General features: G+C 42.2%; 1 protein-coding gene across 1 annotated transcript in view; it reads right to left on the bottom strand.

The window, feature by feature from the left end:
• Positions 1-2062: 2062 nt before the first annotated feature.
• Positions 2063-22106, bottom strand: part of ANKAR (ankyrin and armadillo repeat containing) — a 41720-nt gene continuing 21676 nt past the window's right edge. The window contains exons 10-20 of the mRNA XM_066637169.1: positions 20243-20487; positions 19448-19616; positions 18795-18822; positions 15301-15547; positions 14928-15081; positions 14667-14828; positions 12866-12972; positions 10912-11034; positions 7990-8148; positions 3890-4007; positions 2063-2355 (exon numbers count right to left, since the gene is read on the bottom strand). Coding sequence (XP_066493266.1) covers positions 2150-2355; positions 3890-4007; positions 7990-8148; positions 10912-11034; positions 12866-12972; positions 14667-14828; positions 14928-15081; positions 15301-15547; positions 18795-18822; positions 19448-19616; positions 20243-20487 — 1718 coding nt within the window. The 3' untranslated portion in view covers positions 2063-2149. The remainder of the gene's footprint in view (positions 2356-3889; positions 4008-7989; positions 8149-10911; positions 11035-12865; positions 12973-14666; positions 14829-14927; positions 15082-15300; positions 15548-18794; positions 18823-19447; positions 19617-20242; positions 20488-22106) is intronic.

The raw sequence follows: 22106 nt of genomic DNA, 5'->3' as shown, positions 1-22106 counted from the left end.
GTGGGGGGCGGGGCGGAGGAGGGAAGGAGGAGTTTCTGGGCAGGGGGAGGGCAGGCAATGGGTGGCCCCGGGGGCGGGTGCGCAGGGAGCTGGAGGCGGGGCTGGGACCTGGTAGTTATGCTGGATCCCAACCCCTGTCCCCGCAGAGAACGGAGCGGCTTCAAGCCGCTCTGCTCTCCTCAGACTTGCACTACCTCCAGAGGTGCCGCAGGTCCGAGGAGATCCATTGGGGCCAGCAGCCCTTACCCAGGCGTAAGGGGAAGAGTTTCCCCTTGCCTCTGGCTGAGCCGCTGCTGCCCACAAACCCGCATTGGATGCAGCGCAAGCCTCCTGGCTTGCCTGCTCCAGCGCGGGTTTGAATTGCACCCTAAGTGGCAGGATCTAGAAGAGTACAGAGCTATGTGCTTCTGGGGGCTGGTATTGGCCAACCACAGTCAACCTGCAGTTAGACTCCAATAAACACCTATTATTGTCCCTCTAAATTATTATTAAATTGTAAACTGCTTTGAAAGTCCATCTAGGCTGAACAGTAGGATATAAATATAATAAACTAAATCTGCAAGACTTTTGTTATTCTACAAATGTGGGGCCTTCTAAATAGAGAACCCCACAAAATAGAGAAGCAAGATGACTTGTGCTACCTGAGAGATGGAAGCCCAATTTTCTTTTGTCTCTTAAATTCTTTCACAAAGTCAGCATTTATTTTTCCGTCTTTGCTAAGATTCATAATCAGCCTTTTGAAAAGCTTGGGCTTATTCCTACACTGTACTAATAGATGGCGATATGCTGTTCGGTTAAATGTCAAATATCCCAGGGCACACGCCATGGCTGAACGAACCTGGAAGAGACAGACATTCCCCTTTTTATGTGGCTTAGGTTATGATCTCAAGATATAAAGGTAACATTTAATTTTTAAAGGGCTCTATCAGAAATTATATGAAGTTAAAGAAAATCGTATAATGAGAAGATATGTAACAAAACAGCCATTATGAGGGAAAGAATGAAGATACAGATTTTATGAATATTGATAATCTGCTGCATCACCTTTTAATTAAGTAAGTATAACTAGGAAAGTTTCATGTTTACCAAAGATTCTGACTTGAATTTGCATGTTGATGATGATGTCTTATAAGAGGGCACTGTCTTATACAGCACTGTGCATCTATTTTGGGCTTTTTACTGATATGCATATTCAGTCCACCACATTATTTGACTGGATGATAAAAGCAAGATAGATACAATCTTGTGGGTTAGTACGCACTGCATTTATACTCCATATATTATTGAATTGTGATTTGTATCTGAGGATGATCCCTATGCAGAAACAAACCTGCCTATGGCTTGTCTTCCAATTCAGTTCCTGCATTTACAAAACAGTGCTATTACAGTGTCAAAAAGTCCACATCACACACCCATTATTCAATTTCAAAAAACTTTATTAGGCATAAAACACCCAGTATTTCATATGCACACTGGGAATCAGGCTCATGCTGTATGCTAATTGACAAAATTAGCTTTCACAGCACTGATTCCATTTGGAATGGTGGTCTGAACTATCCATCTGGAATAACATCAAAGGGCACAATCCTAACCCACTTTCTAGTAGCAACATAAGGGCAATGCAACTCCGAGGTAAGGGAACAAACATTCCCCTACTCTGAGGTGGCCTCCGTGAGTGCCACCCAACTGCGGGATGCAGCAAACGTCCCACTGGCCCAGCTATGCCAGTGCATGAAAATTGGTTAGGATTTGGGCCAAAGAGTCCCATAGCAGGGCAGGCTAAGTATCAGATTGACATGACCTTAAAATGAATGACTTCAGTTTTGGGTTTGGGGTTTTTTGTTTTTATAGAAATAGCTCTCCAAATTTCTTGGTACATGCAAACCTGCTTCCTGTTTTGTTGTTAAACATTCATTGATTTTTTTTTTATTACAAAGAACTGGTATGTGGGTTATCTCTCAGGATTCCTGATGAGTTAACACGTAATAGTTTGAATTAAATAAAAGAAGGGAGGAGGTCACATTTGAATGTGGACAACGGGGGGGGGGGGAGCCAAGGGGGAAACTTTTTTTAAGGTGAAAGAGGAAGCACTGCAGAACAAGAAAGCTCCATGTGCTCAGAGAAAAGTTTCCATTGCAGTCAACTATAGTTAACAGGATCTAGGAACATCTACTGAAGATAATTTTGTTTGCATTGATTGGTCTGTAACACTTTTAGGCCACACTCCACAATCTAAAAGTTCTACCTCTTCTTCCAGTGCATATAAATGATAACAAAGACGCTGGACAGTTCCCAAGCTGGTAATTGCTTCTGGAATGCCTGCTCTTGTGTGAGCCAAACTAGCCAATAATTTTCCTATAGATAAATAGATATTACAATTATACATGCTAGCAAATCATGCTAAAATCACACAAAATTATAAGATTAGGCAGTACAACTGTAATCCCCAAAATATTCAGCAAATTAGCACTGTTTTGGAAATGTTTTCATAATGCCAATGAAGTTTTTACAGAGCCAGTTTTACCATTCTTTCTGTTGCTACATGCATGGTATATTTAGATGGGCAAACCTTCAGACCCACACCCTACAAGCCACAATGTGCATGTGCAACCTCCTGATTTTAGAAATAGGCTATGTCAGAATGCCAGATGCAAGGGAGGGCACCGGGATGCAGGTCTCTTGTTATCTGGTGTGCTCCCTGGGGCATTTGGTGGGCCACTATGAGATACAGGAAGCTGGACTAGGTGGGCCTATGGCCTGATCCAGTGGGGCTGTTCTTATGTTCTTATTCCTTTGTGGGTGACAACTGTCCCTTCCAGAGAACAGGGGATCTTTCTGAGGGAAAAACTTCCCCTGCTCCTAGGGACTGTTGTACTGGGACAATTTCTTGCCTTCTGCAAACTTCTTTTACAAGACAAAACTGTTTTCAAATTGTAAGATCTTTGACAGATAGCTTTACATTTTTAATACATCAAAATTTATGTTGGCTTCTGTAAAAATGTTGTTTATACAAGAATTGTATACAAACTGATCAATGCCTGCTATAATTGTTGCAGAATATAAAACCTACAGTTAACCATTAATAAAGCAACTGGGTAGCCAGGATACCAGCTGAAGTTTCAATGGTAGCCTCATTATAGTTTGGTCTTGAGTTTCTTTTCATCTAAGATTCTTCCACCTAGAAAACAAGATATCAGGAAGAAGGCTTTAGTCTTGCCTTTTCTCTGACACACAAGTTTTCTATGAGCAGGGATGTTTTTGTGTGTATGGAAGAGCAGTCAATAATGAGACTCTTCCCCCCACACCTGTACTTTGAATACTTTGACTCCAGAAACCCCTCAATGAGAAATAAGCTTCTGTCTCATTGAGAGCAATGGATCGAGTTTGTCATGACTAACTAAGTCATATTGCTTTCTATTGGATTTCTTCACAGCCAACTTTGGCTGGATCAGAGCCCAGTAAATCTATCAACTGTGTCTCACCTACAACCAAACCAATTTTCCTTTCCTTTTCAACATGTTTAATTGTTCATTATTAGCAATGTAAACATCCATTTGAGATTTCTCCCAAATGTCCCTTTGTACACTCTGGCCATCATAATTTGGTTTATGAATTTGTTGTTTTTCTTTGATTGTAAGCCATCTTGGATTGCCATAAGCAAGAAAGGAAAGATAAAAAGGTTAAAAATAATAAATAGTAAATACTATTGAAAAGACAAAAAAAAAACATGTGAAGGAGAATAAACAGATATTCTCTAGACCTGAGTATTAACTGAAGATACAAACAGCCATGTCCTATTGTATTAAGGTTGTTCAATATTTTAGGACTTTAGTTTCTAAACATTTTTGTACTGAAGAAACAGAGCTTGCTCCTTTATAGCATCTCTCACCTGTTAGCACTAGAGTGGGTGTTTCTTCTGAACACAGGAGATCAACTAAAATAGAAACTCCTCTTGCAGACAAAGTAACTTGGTCCATATCAACTATAATCCTGGCTAACACAACTATCTGAAATTTATTTTAAAAAATGCATTTAGACACAACACATTAGACTTCTGATGTTCTGCATCCATATCTTACTTTTCACACTACTGTAGTCTATCCATTTTTGTTTCAACACTCAGCAACACATTTTAATGGAAATGAAGCCAATGGTTACAAGATCAACGGAATGAGACATAGGTTTATGTTGCCTGAGGATGCAGACAGAAGCGCACAGAAGTACTGGCATTTTCAGTCCTTGCTCCTTTTGATAAACAATGGCTTGTAGCAGCAATTATTGATGATGGGAAGGGATTTCCTCAGCCCTTTCAGGAGGTGGTAGTTAGGCCAGTCAAAGCATCTATCAGCATCAGTATCAATCAGGGTGACATTGAAAGTTACATCAAATTGGAGAACAGCAGTGCAGGATCTAAACCAGTCCTTGAAGACTGTAATGTAATGGAGTGGATGAGAGTTAAATTGAAGCTGAATTCAGGTAAGATAGAGTTTTTGATTTTTGCAGCTCTCTTGATCTAGGAGATGTGGATGTGCTCATGAGGGAATGGGGTTATACTATCTCTGAAACTGGCCCACAGTTTGAGAGATGGGATGTGCTTCTGGACATAGCTTAGCTCCTGGATAATTAGATGATGGACATAGTCCCACATCAGTATTTATTAGTTACAGCAGGTGATTTGTCAATTGCTCTCCTTTATGCTGAATGACTCACTCTGGATCAGCTCTCTTAGGAGGCACAACTAGTCTGGGAGCTCACAAACAAGGGCAGCTAACAGGAGCAAAAAGACTGGCACGGGAGTTGGGAAGAGGAACAAAACAGTGAGGTTGTGGGGCTCTACAGTCATACATAAACAATGGAAAGGGAAAATTTAGTTATTTTAAATGAATTTAAAATGAATTTTTTGTGAACTTCTCACAAAACCCTTGACTTCTGATGAGTGGACTTCCCTCAAATGAGGAGGCTGGTTAGAAGGAGGTTGAAAGGGAAGGTAAAAAGAGTCCATCTCTCCAGAGTGCATGGAGGCTGCTTAAAACAACAGTAATAGAGACACAGCGTAAGTGTATACCGCAAAGGAAGAAGGGCCCCACTAAGACCAGGTGGGTGCCTGCATGGCTAACCAGCCAAATTAGAGAGGCCATAAAGGGCAAGGAAGCTTCCTTCCATAAATGGAAGTCTTGCCCTAATGAGGAGAATAAAAAGGAACATAAACTGTGGCAAAAGAAATGTAAGAAGGTGATACGGGAGGCCAAGTGAGACTATGAGGAACGCACGGCCAGCAACATTCAGGGGAGTAATAAAAGCTTCTTCAAATATGTTAGAAGCAGGAAACCCGCCAGAGAAGCAGTTGGCCCTCTGGATGGTGAGGGAGGGAAAGGGGAGATAAAAGGAGACTTAGAGATGGCAGAAAAATTAAATGAGTTCTTTGCATCTGTCTTCACAGCAGAAGACCTCGGGCAGATACCGCTGCCTGAACGGCCCCTCCTGACCAAGGAATTAAGTCAGTTAGGGGTTGAAAGAGAAGATGTTTCAGACCTCATTGATAAATTAAAGATCAATAAGTCATCGGGCCAGGATGGCATCCACCCAAGAGTTATTAAGGAATTAAAGAATGAAGTTGCTGATCTCTTGACTAAAATATGCAACTTGTCCCTCAAAATGGCCACGGTGCCAGAAGATTGGAGGATAGCAAATGTCATACCAATCTTTAAAAAGAGAAAGAGGGGGGACCCGGGAAACTATAGGCCGGTCAGCCTAACATCCATACCGGGTAAGATGGTGGAATGCCTCACCAAAGATAGAATCTCAAAACACATAGACGAACAGGCCTTGCTGAGGGAGAATCAGCATGGCTTCTGTAAGGGTAAGTCTTGCCTCATGAACCTTATAGAATTCTTTGAAAAAGTCAACAGGCATGTGGATTCAGGAGAACCCATGGACATTATATATCTGGACTTTCAGAAGGTGTTTGACACGGTCCCTCACCAAAGGCTACTGAAAAAACTCCAGTCAGGGAATTAGAGGACAGGTCCTCTCCTGGACTGAGACCTGGTTGAAGACCAGGAAACAGAGTGTGGGTGTCAATGGGCAATTTTCACAATGGAGAGAAGTGAAAAGCCATGTGCCCCAAGGATCTGTCCTGGGACCGGTGCTTTTCAACCTCTTTGTAAATGACCTGGAGACAGGGTTGAGCAGTGAGGTGGCTACGTTTGCAGACAAAACCAAACTTTTCCAAGTGGTGAAGACCAGAAGTGATTGTGAAGAGCTACAGAAGGATCTCTCCAAACTGGCAGAATGGGCAGCAAATTGGCAGATGCATTACAATGTAAGTAAGTGTAAAGTCATGCACATTGGGGCAAAAAAATCAAAACTTTACATATAGGCTAATGGGTTCTGAGCTGTCTGTGACAGATCAGGAAAAAGATCTTGGGGAGGTGGTGGACAGGTTGATGAGTGTCAACCCAATGTGTGGCGGCAGTAATTAAGGCCAATTCTATGCTTGGGATCATTAGAAAAGGTATTGAGAATGGCTAATATTATAATGCCGTTGTACAAATCAATGGTAAGGCCACACCTGGAGTATTGTGTCCAGTTCTGGTCACCACATCTCAAAAAGGACATAGTGGAGATGGAAAAGGTGCAAAAGAGAGCAACTAAGATGATTACTGGGCTGGGGCACCTTCCTTATGAGGAAAGGCTACAGTGTTTGGGCCTCTTCAGCCTAGAAAATAGACACCTGAGGGGGGACATGATTAAGACATACAAAATTATGCATGGGAAGTATAAAGTGGATAGAGAGATACTCTTTACACTCTCACATAACACCAGAACCAGGGGACATCCGCTAAAATTGAGTGTTGGGATGGTTAGGACAGACAAAAGAAAATATTTCTTTACTCAGTGTGTGGTTGGTCTGTGGAACTCCTTGCCTCAGGGTGTGGTGACGGCATCTGGCCTGGATGCCTTTAAAAGGGGATTGGACAAGTTTCTGGAGGAAAAATCCATTATGGGTTGCAAGCCATGATATGTATGTGCAACCTCCTGATTTTAGAAATGGGGTATGTCAGAATGCCAGATGCAAGGGAGGGCACCAGGATGCAGTTCTCTTGTTATCTGGTGTGCTCCCTGGAGCATTTGGTGGGCCGCTATGAGATACAGGAAGCTGGACTAGATGGGCCTATGGCCTGATCCAGTGGGGCTGTTCTTATGTTTCTAATTTAAGATCTCAGTCATAACCAACTTTCCAGTGCCAATGCAGCCCCTTGGTAAGGGAACAAATGTCCCCTTACCTTGAGGAGGCCTCCATGATGGCTTCCCCACCACAGTGGGTCATGCACATCCTGTTGGCATGGCTTTATCAATGCTGGAAAGTTGGTTAGAATTGGGCCCTATGTCTCCAGGGACCAGATTAATTACATTTAGGTATTTAAGATGTGATCTTGGAGCCACTCTCTACAATGTTTGAGAACTGGAGACTGGGTGAGGTGCCAGAGGACCGAAGAGAAGCAAATGTCCTTATCTTTAGAAAGTGGAAAAAGAAGAAACTGGGAAATTACACACCAGTCAGGATGTGGTGCTAGTAGGCCAATGCATGCCTTTCTGCCAGAGCTACCAGCTCTCAGGTTGCTGCAAACATGCCTTATGGCACATTTACAACACTCTGAGCCAGCCCTGGGATGGCTGTGCCTGCTTAAGAAGATTTCAGGATTGTACTGACAAGCCTATGTGTGTGGCCATTTTTTCCTCCAGTGGCAGACCCTTGTATCTCCAGGGGCAGCTTTTCTGGGATCATTGTAGAAAGGGTTGCTGCTTAACATAAGTGAAAAAGCCCACTTGGTAGACTGATCATGGACCACTGGATCCCAACCAAAGCATTGATGTATAGCATCAAAACAACTCCTCCCAACAAACATTATTTTCTAAAATGACATATTCATGTTTACACAAAGGTACAGTCTGTGTGAACTAGAAATATCATCCTTGGTTTTGTACCTGAAAGGCAGCCATTGCTTTATCTGTCTCTACCTCCGATTGCAGAAAAGGTTCAAATATTGACAGTGATATCGGTCCAGTCTCCAGTATCAAGAACTGCTGGATAGGATTATTATAAGCAAAAAGGGCTATAGCATATCCTGTCCGTAGACTTATATCCTTAAAATAAAATCAATAGAAATACATAAATATTGACAGTTATATTAAAACACGCTACTTTTATATACATGTTAAGGCTTTCACGGCCAGTATTCGTGACATTGAAATGAGCCATGTTCAAGCTGATAGGCCGCGGTCGAATAAAGTTGTTCACACCTGTTTCGCCTACTATTTTGATAGGTATTTTCAAAGGACGAAGCTACAGCAAGTAGCTCTTCAAACTACCCAGTATAACTGATGTACTGATTCTAAAGTCCCAAGTACATATTGTTCTATCTCAAGAAAATACAAGTATCCAGAACTTTAAGAACTGATGTATTTGGGACTTTAAGATCAGTACATCAGTTATACTGGGTAGTTTGAAGAGCTACTTGCTGTAGCTTCGTTCTTTGACAATGCCTATCAAAGCAGTAGACGAAACAGGTGTGAACAGCTTTATTTGACTGCGGCCTATCAGCCCGAACATTGTTCACTGCAAATCTACTTTTATGTTTGTTGGAAGAACCTATGTGATACTTAATTCAAGAGGAGTGGCTGTGTTAGGGCCCAACCTTCCAGTGCCAATGCAGTCACAATGCGGTCCAAAGGTAAGGAAACAAATGTTTCCTTACATCGAAGAGGCCTCTGTGACTGCCCTCCCCACCATGGGATGCAGTGTATACTTCGCTGTCATAGCTGTAGCAATGCTGGGAAGTTGGATAGGATTGGGCCCTTAGTTCCCTACAACAAAAACAGAGAACTATGTGGCACCATAAAGACTAACACCTTTATTGTGACATAGGCTTTCATAGGCTACATCCAGATGCACAATGTGTTCTCTACAGTGCACAAACACACACGTAAAAAGGCAGAGACAATTTTGTTAACAAAATGAGACCACAGACCAAAGAATACAAAAGATTATTATGCAGCACACAAATGGAACGGAGATCTAGTCAAAAAAGTAAAAGAACCAGTTACAACAGATGTAATCCTTCCCAATTGGTAAAAAATAGGCAAAGCAAGGTGAATATATAGGGCACTTGCAAAAATAGTGCCCAAGTAGTTTCTATATTTTGACTATATTTATATAGACCTTCTCTCTCTACACACATACACTCTGCTCCACTGCAGGAAGCTCATAAGCAAGTGTCACAACCCACTTGACTGGAGAATTCTGGAGTTCCGTGCATGACTTCTTTTGGATAAGCAGAGTTGCCATTTCCGCAAAACTGAATGGGGGAGCTCAATAGGCAGCGCTTGCTCTATGAGCTAATTGCTGCACCCACCAGAAAATCAGAGGATGAGGATGGTATTCACATAGTAAATGATAACTCATAACCCTGAGACTCAGCAAAAGTGGCATGTGTTTAAGTGCTCCTTCATGTGTTACTTTGTTGTGGGTGGGGCACTGATATTAACCACTGCATCAGGCGAACCACTGCATGTACCTCAGGCAGCTGAATCATTAGCTAAATTCTTGTGTAGCAATGCAGTGGTGCCACCAGTTCCTATGTGCATCCAGCAAGGGAACTTTAGCTGCTGGAGGCCTCCTCGGGGAGAGGGGACATTTGTCCTCTTGCCCCACAATCAGCCCTAGCAGCTGCTATGGTCAACTCGGATCTGCACCAGCAATATTGCTGTCAAGTCTGAGTTGATCCATGCCTGCAGATCAGGCCTGGGAAGGGGAATAACAACAACAACAACAAGGTATTTATATACCGCCTTCTTTCTGGTCATCGGATTACTCCTCTGACTTTATTCAAGGTGGTTTACATAGGCAGGCGTTTCTAAATCCCTCAAAGGGATTTTTACAATCATAGAGGTTCTCTCTTTCAAGAACCAACAACATTTCAGAATGGATCTTCCTGGTTTGGTCTCACTTCTGGCCTCCAGTTCTCCCACGCAGGCTGGCAGGCAGCTCCATCTCTCACATGGAGGGCAGCCAAGACGCAAGCCAAGAGCCAAAAAGACATGGTGTACACTTGCACCACTTATCCCACCCCCTCCTGGACCCAATCCACCCACACCCTGCCCTCGTTACCCCTATGCCAGACTTACCTAGTCTAGTGAGCATCCCTGTGACTGCCATCACTAGTGGGAAGGCTCCAGCCTTCCCCTGGCATGCCAGCTAGAAGCACTGTAGCAATGTGTTTACCGTGCCTTTGCAACAGCATACACCAACAGTGCATATATTCTGCTGGTGCACCAGATGAATACTATTGTGCCATTAGTGTAAGCACTGGGCTGCAAGTGTCTTTGTCATATGCCCTGGTACACATATACATAGAACAGACTTGAACATGAATCCTCTGAGGCATAGCTATGCAGCTTAGAGGTGCTCATCAAGGCATTTTCACACTGGCCCACTGATAATATTGTTCCAAAATGGTGCACTGATCTGAATTTGCCCACATCTACTCCTGAGTTGTCCAAACTGTTGACTCACTGAATACTGGGCTAGACTGTCAGATTGCTTCTGAAGGCTGCTCTTATGCATTGTTGTAAACTTGTGCTTGAACCCAAAATCGATAGATGTGCTCAGATGTACACCTGACCTCACATATGTGCAGCATACTGCTCTCTAATGAAGGGAGTGGATCTGCACATGTAAAAGAGTGTGCACATAGTTTTGCTTCTTCCACAGAAATATGTTGGGAACTGAGCCAACTCTTGCAACAGCTTCCAAGGCAATGGAAGCTGGCAGTAATTTTTGAATTCATAGAAGGAACACAAAACATGCTCTTAAACTTACAGGATGATGTACTCCAATGAAACTTGTACCTTATCTGATGCATAAAGAAGTCCAAGGACATCAGAATAGCAGAAACCCTCCTTTTCTTGTAACACATTCTGCAGGGTACAGTTCTTTAAAACAATGCAAGCTAAAGAAACTGCAACCTCAACCTGAATATTCAGTTGAATGGGAAAAAATAACACTTTTAAAAAGTAAAGGATAAAATGTACCTTTTAATTTATTTTAAAAAGTATATATGCTCCATCTTTCTGCAAATGGACTTGATGTGGCTTACAGTGATAATTTTGCAAACAATAAAACAATCAGCAGCCAAGTATAACTAACAAGGTAGATATCAAGACAAAAGAGAGGAGAGGAGAGTACAGAGAGAAAACTAAACCAGCAATATTGTTATATAATATTGTAATAAAATAGACTGAAAAGAGTCCCAGGCAATACTTTGCCCTTAAGAAAGGTGATGAATCTGAAAAAACCATGCCACTCCATACAGAGATGAGAGTTACAGCACAATTCTATGCACGTCTACTCCGAAATCCCACTGAGTTCCAAGGGGCTTACCCAAGAGAGTAAGCCCCTTGGAACTCAGTTGGACTTCTGAGTATGTATAGCAGCAGCAGCAGCTCCAAACTCCTCAGGAGTTTGGGAACCAGGTTAAGTCTTGGAGGGTTAGGGACAAAGGCAGCAACACAATCCCCAGGATCATGATGTTGTCAGGGACAAAAGGGGGTGTTTTACTTACAGTGAACAGCACTACTCTCTGGAGGGGGGGATGGCAGCTCCCCAGGCCTCAGAATGGTTAAAAAAAGCAATTGTGACCCACTTGCAGTTTGCTATTGCAAAACCAGAAATGGGTTGTGATCACTTTTTTTTTCTTTACCATTCTGCAGATGAATCCATGGGACTCCCCGCACCCCAAGAGTCCAACACTGCTCACTGTAAGTAACCTCCCCCCCTTCGTCCCTGGCAGCGGCATGATCATGCGGATCATGTCACTGCCTTCCCCATCACCCAGCCCCTTAAGGGGGCATCACGACGCCCCAGTTTGAGAACCTCAAGTTATAGGATTGCAACTTTAATAATAGTACTGATGCATTCCCTCTCCTTCCCCTTGGAAAAAATCATGAATCTGACACCTGGGGATTTTCCAAGGTTTTTTGTTTATCACTAATGTATGGAACTGAACAACTATTACATAGTTAAAAATAGGGCTACTGCATTGAAACTGTAAATGTACAAATAATGCAAAAAATAGAATCTAAAGAGTTACAAAGTATAACAATGCAGAAGACATTATATTTGGGGAAAACAAGCCAGTGCAATCCAGTGGCTAAATAGCTGAACTGGGATCTGGGTCATCTATATTTGAGTCTCACATCTGCTACTGACACATTGTTTGTATGTGTCCTTATGTAAGTTGCACTATTTCAAAATATCCAATTTTTTAATGCCAATAAAGGTTCCTGAAATCTGATATCTAATTTGTAAAGAGTAATAATAGTGCCCTACTGGTTATTATGAAGATGAACATAATTAAGGCTATTTTGCAATCTGCAAATTAAAAGTGCTACATAAAATACTATTTGTAGAAAATGAGGAAGATACGAAACATATAGATAGATCTGCTAGTAGATCTAGACTGCATTGGTTAATTTGTGTGATTTCAGTTCAGTTCCAATACTTGTTGCAACAATAAGTACTTGGCTATACAGTAGTAGCAACACCAAAAAATGTCATGTAACATCAGCATTGCTGATGTATTATTCCATCAAGGATCATGGAATTGCACATGTGCTAACAGCATCCTGCCTCTAGTTTTTAAGTGTTCCCCCAACCCCAGTGCCCTAGGTGCATCATCATGTCATAAACCAAACAAATTTGCCAGTTAAATTTCTACTAGGTTTTCAAGGCACACAAGTATTCAGTGAGAATAAAGGGTATCAGGACTTCTTACAGGAACACTAATTAAGTCTTAAAACCCACCTTTATCCGAAGAGAATGATGATTTTTAAGTAATTGAACCAGTATTGGTAAGGCCCCTTCATCTACTATGGTCTCTTGACTGTTTGGATTGCTTCTACTAGCTTCACCTGTAAGGTCCAACAGTGTTCTACATCACTGAATGAAATCAGAAATATTTCAACACAAGCTAACGAGATCATTATGAGAGTTTTGCTTTATTTACTTTTAGACCAACATAGATCCATCTTCATAATCAATATGGTAGAGCAGGGGTGTCCAAAGTTTTTGGCAGGAGGGCCACATCGTCTCTCTGACACTGATTTGGGGTCCGGGGAAAAAAAGAATTAATTTACATTAAAAATTTGAATAAATTTACTTAAGTTTACATAAATGACTATATTAAAAATGAACTTATATGAATGAATGAAGGTCTTGCAATAGCTCAAGGCCTATAAAAGGCCTTGCACAAAGCAAGGCTGGCCTTTCCTTTGCTGCTGCTGCTGCTACATCACTGACGTGAAACAGCAAGCAGTGGAGGGAGCCCTCATCCCACACGAAGGGTCAAACAGTTGCATCGGGCCAGTGTGGGCTCCAGCAAGTCTCCAGAGGGCCAGAGGCTCTTTGGAGACTGCGGGCTCCCTGAGGACTGCATTGGGAGTCTTCGAGTGCTGCAAGTGGCCCCAGGGCAGGGGTTTGGGCACCCCTGTGGTAGAGTAAAACTTATGCTAACAGAGCCTATAAACTGGAAAATGTCATGGACCAGATGGATTGACCAGATGGATGGATCGCTCAATAGATCCAGATAAATAATGTGAAACAGTAGCAGAAGAAAGCATATTATATTCTGCTCTAACTCCAGCATTAACTGTCTGTTTTGGTACTATATCCCTGAAAATACTGATGGTGAGGAGCCTATTAGTAGTCATTCTCTGCTGTTTTACAAATGCTGCAATAAGCAATAATTACAGGCCTTCTTGGGTGGCTACTGATAGAGACTAATAATGGTCACCAAAACTCTTGAGAGAAAGCTTGATTTTGTTGTAATGTCTCAGAAGCCATGATTTGGGACTGATGGATGCCTGAAATGTGCTCCACTTCCTGTATTTGCAATCACAGGTAGACAGCAAAAACAGGATTATCATCAAGCCATTAGTGGGTTGTATATTGGCGGTGGATCATAAGTCAGACAGGCTACTCTATACCAGCAAGTCAAATCTGAACTTTGTTAATGGTAGTTGATCATTTTGGTACAACATCACACTTGGGGCAGGGGGTATGGTCTGGAGGTTGAGCTGCCGCCTTGCCTGAAAAATCTAAGCAGGATCAGCAGCTTGGAAGAGTGACCAAGAGACTGTGAGAAGCTGCTGGCATATCTCTGTGGAGGAGTGTGAAAGTGTCAGCTGCCCAAAAAAGGATAATATCTGGAGAACCTGTCTGAACCTTGGTTTGCAGCTACCTGTTAAAGCTTGGAGGGCACATGGGTTGACAGCCAGCATGATGACTACACTATGAAGGGAAACATTTCTGGCGAAATGGAGCGTTCTATGATATTTTCTCATGGAACAATACTTGTAAAAACCAAATTCAAAAATGGGGTCTGTGTTCAGCCTCCTGTGTAAACAACCTTGAGTTTATGAGAAAGGCAGTATATAAATGCTGCAATAAGCAAATAAATAAATAACTTCAAGAGCATTTTAACATTAACCGCATTTAATTTACCTTAAATGCAATTTAAGTGGTTGCATTATTCTTACTCAGAATCTCTCTCTCTCTCTCTCTCTCTGATTTTTTACTTTAAAGTAACAGAAAAGAAACTACATACCAACACACATGGTCCCCAAGGCTTTGATGACACTGAGGAGCGTGCCCTCTGCTATCCTTGAGCTCCTTAGCAGCCGAACCAAAGGGGCAATCCCATTCCCTTGGCATATTTGGTTCTGATGAACTTGGCTATCTTTGCTAAGAGCTATGACGGCTTCACCTCCTTCCAGAACAATCAAAGTAACAGATATGTTGAAGAACCTTCACAGTCTTGCCAAAAACATTTTTTTTGGTGCAAAATCATACAAAACAGGTGACTTACCAACACACTGCATTCTATCAGAGGGTGACAAAAGCATATCTATAATAAGGTTGTATCCAATCTGTTCGGCCATATATTTTTGCTGTTTCAAGGTTTGTCCTGCAAGTGCCCAGAGTGTTACAGCACCTTGTTCTTTCACTTTCAAGTGAAAAGCCTGTAAATTGGACAAACAAGTGTTTCTTAGCTAAAGCTTACATTGCCCAAGTAATTTATGTTGTAGTCCTAAATAATCCTTCCATTGCCCTCAGTGGGACATGTTTCTCAGTAACACATTCTCAGGATCAAACTATGAAGATTCTCCAGTTTTACCAAAGAACATTCTATCGCTACACAAATCTGGAAAGCTTCCCACAGAGGAGAAGCAAAGACTTACTTTCAGGATCTTTAAAAGGAACTTTGTAACGGACTTGGATAGAAAGTTCATCTGGATACGCGCATTCTTTTCACAGAGTGCCTCAATTGCCATTGCTCCTTTCACCTGAACACCAATTTTCCTTCCCCTGAGAAGTTCAACTAGTGGTGTAATCACATGTGCCTCCGCAATGGAATTCTGCATCTGCATATTCCCACGAGCAAGTTCGGCAATTGCAGCTGAGGCCACTGCCAGTAGGACATCTTGAGAGAGAAAATGTATTAAAATGATATCAGAACATGATCACCAATATTATTACAACATACTACATGCAGAGCAAGGAGTTTTATGACATCTTTAAGACTAACCAGTTTATTTCAGCAGAAGCTTTTGTGGACAAGCAATCACGTCATCAGGTGCATAATTATATAAGCATGGAGCAAAAAAAGAATTGTTTCAATTTCTTTAAACTTTGTGACATTTTCAGTGATATTTAGTTTATCCTCCAATCTTTCATCCTTCTATTTTTTCATGTATCTTCCAGCTATTTTTAGTTTCATTTTTTATCTTCTTTCAGTATTTCTTCTAACATTTGATTGATAATGTGCTGATTCCTTCCCTCAAGTGAGCTTACAGTAATTAACTTTGTTTAGCATCTCAGGTTTGTCAAACTCAATTATTCTAACTGACTTTCAATTGTAGTTTTTTCCCATCTAAAAATAGCCTGAGGGGTGGTATGATCAGCATCAAAACCATTGTCTGGGCAAATACTAAAGCCCCAATACCCTTGCCATGGTTTTACCATGTTTTGTGGACACCCTTCTTCCTATTTGTTAAAAAAAACCTTCACCCCTCCAAGGAACCACACTGTACAGTTACCATCACTTTGTGTACCATCAAAATATACCATCACTTTGCTTAAGAAATAAACGTTTGCAGTTGACCAAACTAGAAATTATTCAGTGTCTTTTAGGAGGCCTTGACCATAATACAGATGTCCTCTGGAATCCATGGAGATAAGTTCCTCCCCCCCCCCAGCAGATACAGAAAACCGTTGATAAGGGGTAACCTTATCTCCGCAGCCGCCACAACCCATTACCTTTATTTACTTTGGTTACAGTTGCATGAAATGTCTCCTGCTTTAACAAATAAGCGGGCAGGCACTCTCTTGCAATTACTTTTTGTCTCTTGCTTTAACAGATGAGCAAGAGGGCAGATGCTAGAACAGAGATCAAATATTAACAGCAGGAAGTTAACATTCACTCTTAGTCTAGCCTGCCTGCTTGCTTGTCTGTTAAAGCAAGAATCATACAATAATTGCAAGATGCTGCCAGGCTGCCTGCTTCTCTGCCTGTTTGGTTAAACTCTAACCCAGCTATTTTCAACCACTTTGCCAGGGCACACTGGTGTGCCACGAATGGTCTGCAGGTGTGCCGAGGGAATTTGAGGGAGGGTCATTTATTAGTAGGACCATTGGGGGATGTGAGCCCCCCACTAACAGCATGGTGTACCTTGTTAATTGTCAAAAGACTGAGGTGTGCCTTGACACTTTTAGTACCTAAGTGTGCCGTGAGACAAAAAAGATTGAAAATCATTGCTCTAACCTAACAAGCAGATAGGCAGCTTTCTGCAATAAGCAAGAGATATTTCGAATGAATGTAATTAAGATAAACAAAGGTAAAGGGTGGGGGGAAGAGGAACCACAGGCAGGCAGATCAATGGATGCCGAATCTGCAGATACCAAGGATGCCTGAATATATTTGTTGCACAATCAGCTTTGTTATATGCAGGGCTTTTTTTCTAATGGAAGGGGGGGGGACAGAGTTCCAGCACCTTTTTGCAGGGGCCCCTCCCCTTCAGAGGCATTCCAGGAGGGGGGGAGCAAAACAGAGGCATTCACTGGGTGGGTGCTGGGGGTGCAGGGTGGGCGGGCGCCTGGCCCCTGCCTGACCGCACAACAACCCCCTCCTGCCCCCATCTCCAAGCTCTTGCCTGAGCCCAGCCATCCTCCCTTTCCCCCCCACCCCCTGCGCTCTGCTTCCCTGCGCAGATTCCAAGCCGGTGGAGGGCGCAGGGGACATGCGCTGACACCGAGAAGGAGTACAGATAGCCAGCCAGCCAGGGAGACGGGCTGCGGCACCCACGGAACGCCCAGGTACTGGCTTGGCAGAGGAGGAGGGGAAGGAAGCTGGCTGGTGCAGCCCCCGTGCCAATCTGCAGCACGAGCCTAGGCGTGTCTACTCAGAAGTAAGTCTCAATGTGCTCAAAGGGGCTTGCTCCTGGGAAAGAGTGCATAGCCTTGCAGCCTGAGAGCCCAAGCCTATGCATGTCTACTCAGAAGTAAGTTCCATTGTGTTCAATGGGGCTTATTCCCGGGAAAGTGTCATAGCCTTGCAGCCTGAGTAGACAGGCAGAGGAGGGCCTCTGAGACTGCAGTCTTCTACACACCTTCCTGGGAGGAAGCCCCACTGCCTCTAGTAGGACTGACTACTGAGGAGACAGGCAGAGAAGGGGTTCTGAGGCTGCAGTCCTTTCCACACTTTCCTGGGAGGAAGCCCCACTGCCTCTAATGGGACTGACTTCTGAGTAGACAGGCACAGAATTGGGCCCTGAGGCTGCCATCCTATCCACAATAAGCCCCATTCACTATAATGGAACTTACTTCTGAGTAGACATGCACAGGATTGGACTCTAAGGCTGCCATCCTATCCACAGTAAACCCCATTCACTAAGGTGGACTTCTGAGTAGACCTGCATAGGATTGGGCTCTTAGGCTGCAATCCTAGGCACTTTCCTGGGAGTAAGTTCCATTGACTAGAACAAGATTTACTTCAGAGTAGACATACCTAGGATTGGGCTCTTAATCCTGGCAGAGATACATATCTGCACCCGTTTTCACATGCTAAGGGCAGGTGAAAAGGGATTCTACGTGTGTACAACGTGCTGTCCAGACTTGCCAGAGATCCTCCTCATCCTTCCCCCACAAGCATGCCCTCCGCCAACCAGCGTTTGCAGCTCCTCTCCAGCAATGCACAGCAGCTGCTCAGGGCAGCAGAGAACATACAATTGCATGCCAAGCACCTTCCCAAAGACACAGAGTATTCTGATGCCTGAATTAAACCATATTTAATGGCTTGTTTGCAAACGTAGCTGTTTCTATGTGCACCTAAGGACCCCTCTCCTGTAAGAATTCCTTTTTTATTCTTACTCCCACAGTTGCTTAGAGTAATTTTACTACATGGAACTCATGTAAGCCATTTTTTGGAATCCATTCACTACTTCCTCTCCTCAAAGTAGTGCCACACTACATACTACACGCTACAAGTGCACCTGTACAGTATTTTTCCCCATGTGTAGAAAAAGTAGCTAGGGGGACGGGATGTGGAGATTGACAGCCCAATCCTATGCATGTCTACTCAGAAGTAAGTTCATCTTTAGGGGGGAAGCACATAAAAATCTTTTATTTCTCCAATAAAAAATGGTTTAAAAATAAATAAATAAATAAATAAATAAATAAATAAAAGATTAACAAGTTGTAAGTTCCTGCACCTTTTCTTTTACAAAAAAAGCACTGGTTATATGGATGGTATATATAGGGCACATCCAAACTGTCTCTTCAGCTTGTGCTGCCTCGTGCTCATGGAAGAGGGAGTGGGCATAATATTTGGCAAACTTTCCTTTCCTCTCTGGCCCCCTGCACACATACAAAATATCTGCTCATAAGCAAGGAAAGAGGAGGCTGGTAAGGAAGATTGAATTGCTGAAAAAATTGCCGCCACCTCCTCCCCCAAGTCAATATGCAAGTGTGAATCAGGGCAAGTGAAAGTGTGGGTTTGGATCCAATTTATGTGTTTAATGGTGTAAACTGACATGCGTCCAATAATTTTTAAAAAGGGGTTTTGTACTGTTTTACTGTAATTAACCCACATGCTGTGGCACTGTATTGCACAGAGCCATGTTGTGTTGCTGCAAATTATTCTGTGTAGATATTTGAATTCAAAGCAGGGTAGTACAGCACATAACCATGTAGCATACCTCAATTTACTGTACAAAATGAATCTCTTGAAAAGAAGCAAAATATCTATACTAATAATCCTGTGAGATTATAATGTGATTAAAAGCTAGTGGAAGCCAGTAAAGTCTGTTCATAAATTTGGCTAGTTTTTACCTGAGTCTGAAGTTAAGAAATGAACAAGTGGTTCAATGCCCATACATGCTTTCACTCTCAGTTGATTGGCTTTGTTGTTAATACATAAAACTCGGATACAGTTTATTACATTCACAAGCAGACCTTCTATGTCATACTGCAAAAGGTTAACAAGAGCAGGAATTCCATCCTGAGGAACAAAAATGGATTTTTTAAAATTTACACACCCAATTTACTTATATATAAGTTACTTTATATATATAAAGTATATATAAGAGCTTCTGATAACCTGTGCAGTTTGAAGTCAAGCTCCATGCAACACTGAGCTCAGGAACCCAGAAGTTTTGCAATGATGTGCAATTATATCAATGAGCATGCAAGGTAGCTTCAAAAGTAGCATGCAAAGGTAGCTTCATGATGCAGTCTGAATGCTGCTCAGAAGAGAAGGGATCTGTACACTGGCATGGACCCCTTACTGGGAATACAGCTTGCAGTGCAGCATTTAAAGTGGGAGGGAGATTTCACTCCAAAAGAGGGTGCACAGGAGGAGCATATACTCCAATTGCTGGCTCCCACTTTGTTAACCATGGTTAACAGGAAGCCAGCACTATATCTTCCTGCAGTATGTTATATGGAACACAAAAGTAGCAAAACCACTTCCACTTTGAAATGCTGTAACAAGAGAACATGACTGTTAAGCATTACCACCTTTGAAAGTTACTTAATGTAAAAGTGAACAAATTTTCTTTTAATTCTAATCTCCTTTAAAGGAAAAAAACAGAATGATATAGCAGATGTTTTCTGAATTAGACTTACCAGCTCAGCAATGACAACCTGATTATCATCCAACTGGGCAATATCATATAAAACAACAGCACAACGAGATAGTAGTTCGGGTTCATATGAAGCCAACAGGGAAATTAATACTGGAATACCTCCTGCTTCTACCAAGCCTCTAACAATGGGCTCATGGGTTGAGATGTTACTTATCACTCCTAGAGTTATACACTCCAGCTTGATTTTTCCACTTTTTAACATGTTGATCAGCGAGGGGATAGTTCCTGTAGTGCAGAGGAAAACAATGGCCCAATGATACGTTTTTGTTTTTTGTCATTCACACAGTTATAAGAGAACAACATTCTGTGAATTACTTCAAGTTTCTTTCTTATTTGGAACCACTTGCAGAGAGATTATAAAATACAGAATCTGAAGATACCTTAAGAATGGGCTCCAACTTGCAAGTATCAACAAGAACCAGGTATGCAAGTGTTGGAGCATTGCTTGCTGATCTCTTTGCTATAGCTTCTGCTGCCAAGTCACTTCTTTGGCACTGAAAACAGCCAGTTCTGAACAGCCAGTTCTTCTTTCATGTATTTACATGTCTTTCAGATTCCAGCCTAACGTTTATAGATTGCAGATGAATGGGCGATAGCATACAATCTGGGATGAAAAGGGGGTATTGCTGGTTTGTTTTAGCTGTTCCTGGTTTTTTTTGTTTTTGTAGCAACAATAGACCAAATTTTATGCAAACTGATTGATTAGGGGCTTTTAAAATATCTAGATCGGTCATTTTCAACCACTGTGCCATGGCACACTGGTGTGCCGCAAGTGGTCCACAGGTGTGCCACAGGAATTTGGGGGAAGGTCATTTATTAGTAGGGCCAATAGGGATGTGAGGCCCCCACTGGTAGCATGGTGTGCCTTGTTAATGGTCAAAAACCTGATGGTGTGCTTTGACAATTTTAGTGCCTTGTCAGATGAAAAAGGTTGAAAATCACTGATCTAGATAAACAACTGAATCAATAGCATGGTCTCACACTGAATGTATAGTAGCGAAATAATCCATAAACTTGAGAAAGAGGGCAGAAAGCAAAAGTGTGTGTAGACTGGAGTTTTCTACCTGTGTAAACCAATATTTGTTGACAGTAATACTGAATAACCTTTATCACCAACCTCAATCACTCAATTTACTTTATTATGTTGCTTCACCCACAGATTTGAAGAGGCAGGAAAGTACATTTATTTATTTATTTATTTATTGCATTTCTATACCGCCCTTCCTCCAAGGAGCTCAGGGCGCTGTACACAGCTACTCCCCTCCTTTTGTCCTCACAACTGTTGGGGAATAACAACACTGAGTAGTGGTTATCAGTTGAGTATCTGGTTCTTTAAAATTGAAATTGTATGTAGTCCCTTTAATGGTCTTTCTAACCGGTGTGTCCCCTTGCTGATTCCTCTTTATGTGTATATATAGCTTCTTGTTTGCTGACCTTTGCAGAACAGGAGAGTGTATTTTAATCTTTGCTTTCAACTATTGTTTTATTATACTTACATGCATCCAGGGGCAGCTTTTTAAGGCTCCTGGTCTTCCAGTTTTAAGAATCTTGATGTGAGAAAATGTTTGTATAAGTCTGCATCAGATTGTGAGTAAACTGCCTTTGGTCTTAAATTTTTGGATCTGAGCTTTTGTGCCTTGGTTTGTAAGCAGCCTGGGTAGAAGACTTTAAGAGTTTTGCCTGAACCAACAACAACAACAACCCTGTGAGGTAGGTGAGGCTGAGAGAAAGTGAGTGGCCCAAGGTCACCAGGAAGCTTCATGGCTGAGGGGAGGCTTGAACCTGGATGTTCCAGGTCTAAGTCCACCTCCCAAACCAGAAGGAAGCACTGGGTCCAGGTTGTA

Source organism: Tiliqua scincoides, chromosome 1, assembly GCF_035046505.1.
Source record: "Tiliqua scincoides isolate rTilSci1 chromosome 1, rTilSci1.hap2, whole genome shotgun sequence".
NCBI classification, from domain to species: Eukaryota; Metazoa; Chordata; class Lepidosauria; order Squamata; family Scincidae; genus Tiliqua; species Tiliqua scincoides.
The sequence above is the reverse complement of the archived record's forward strand: the minus strand, read 5'-3'. Positions and strand labels throughout refer to the sequence as shown.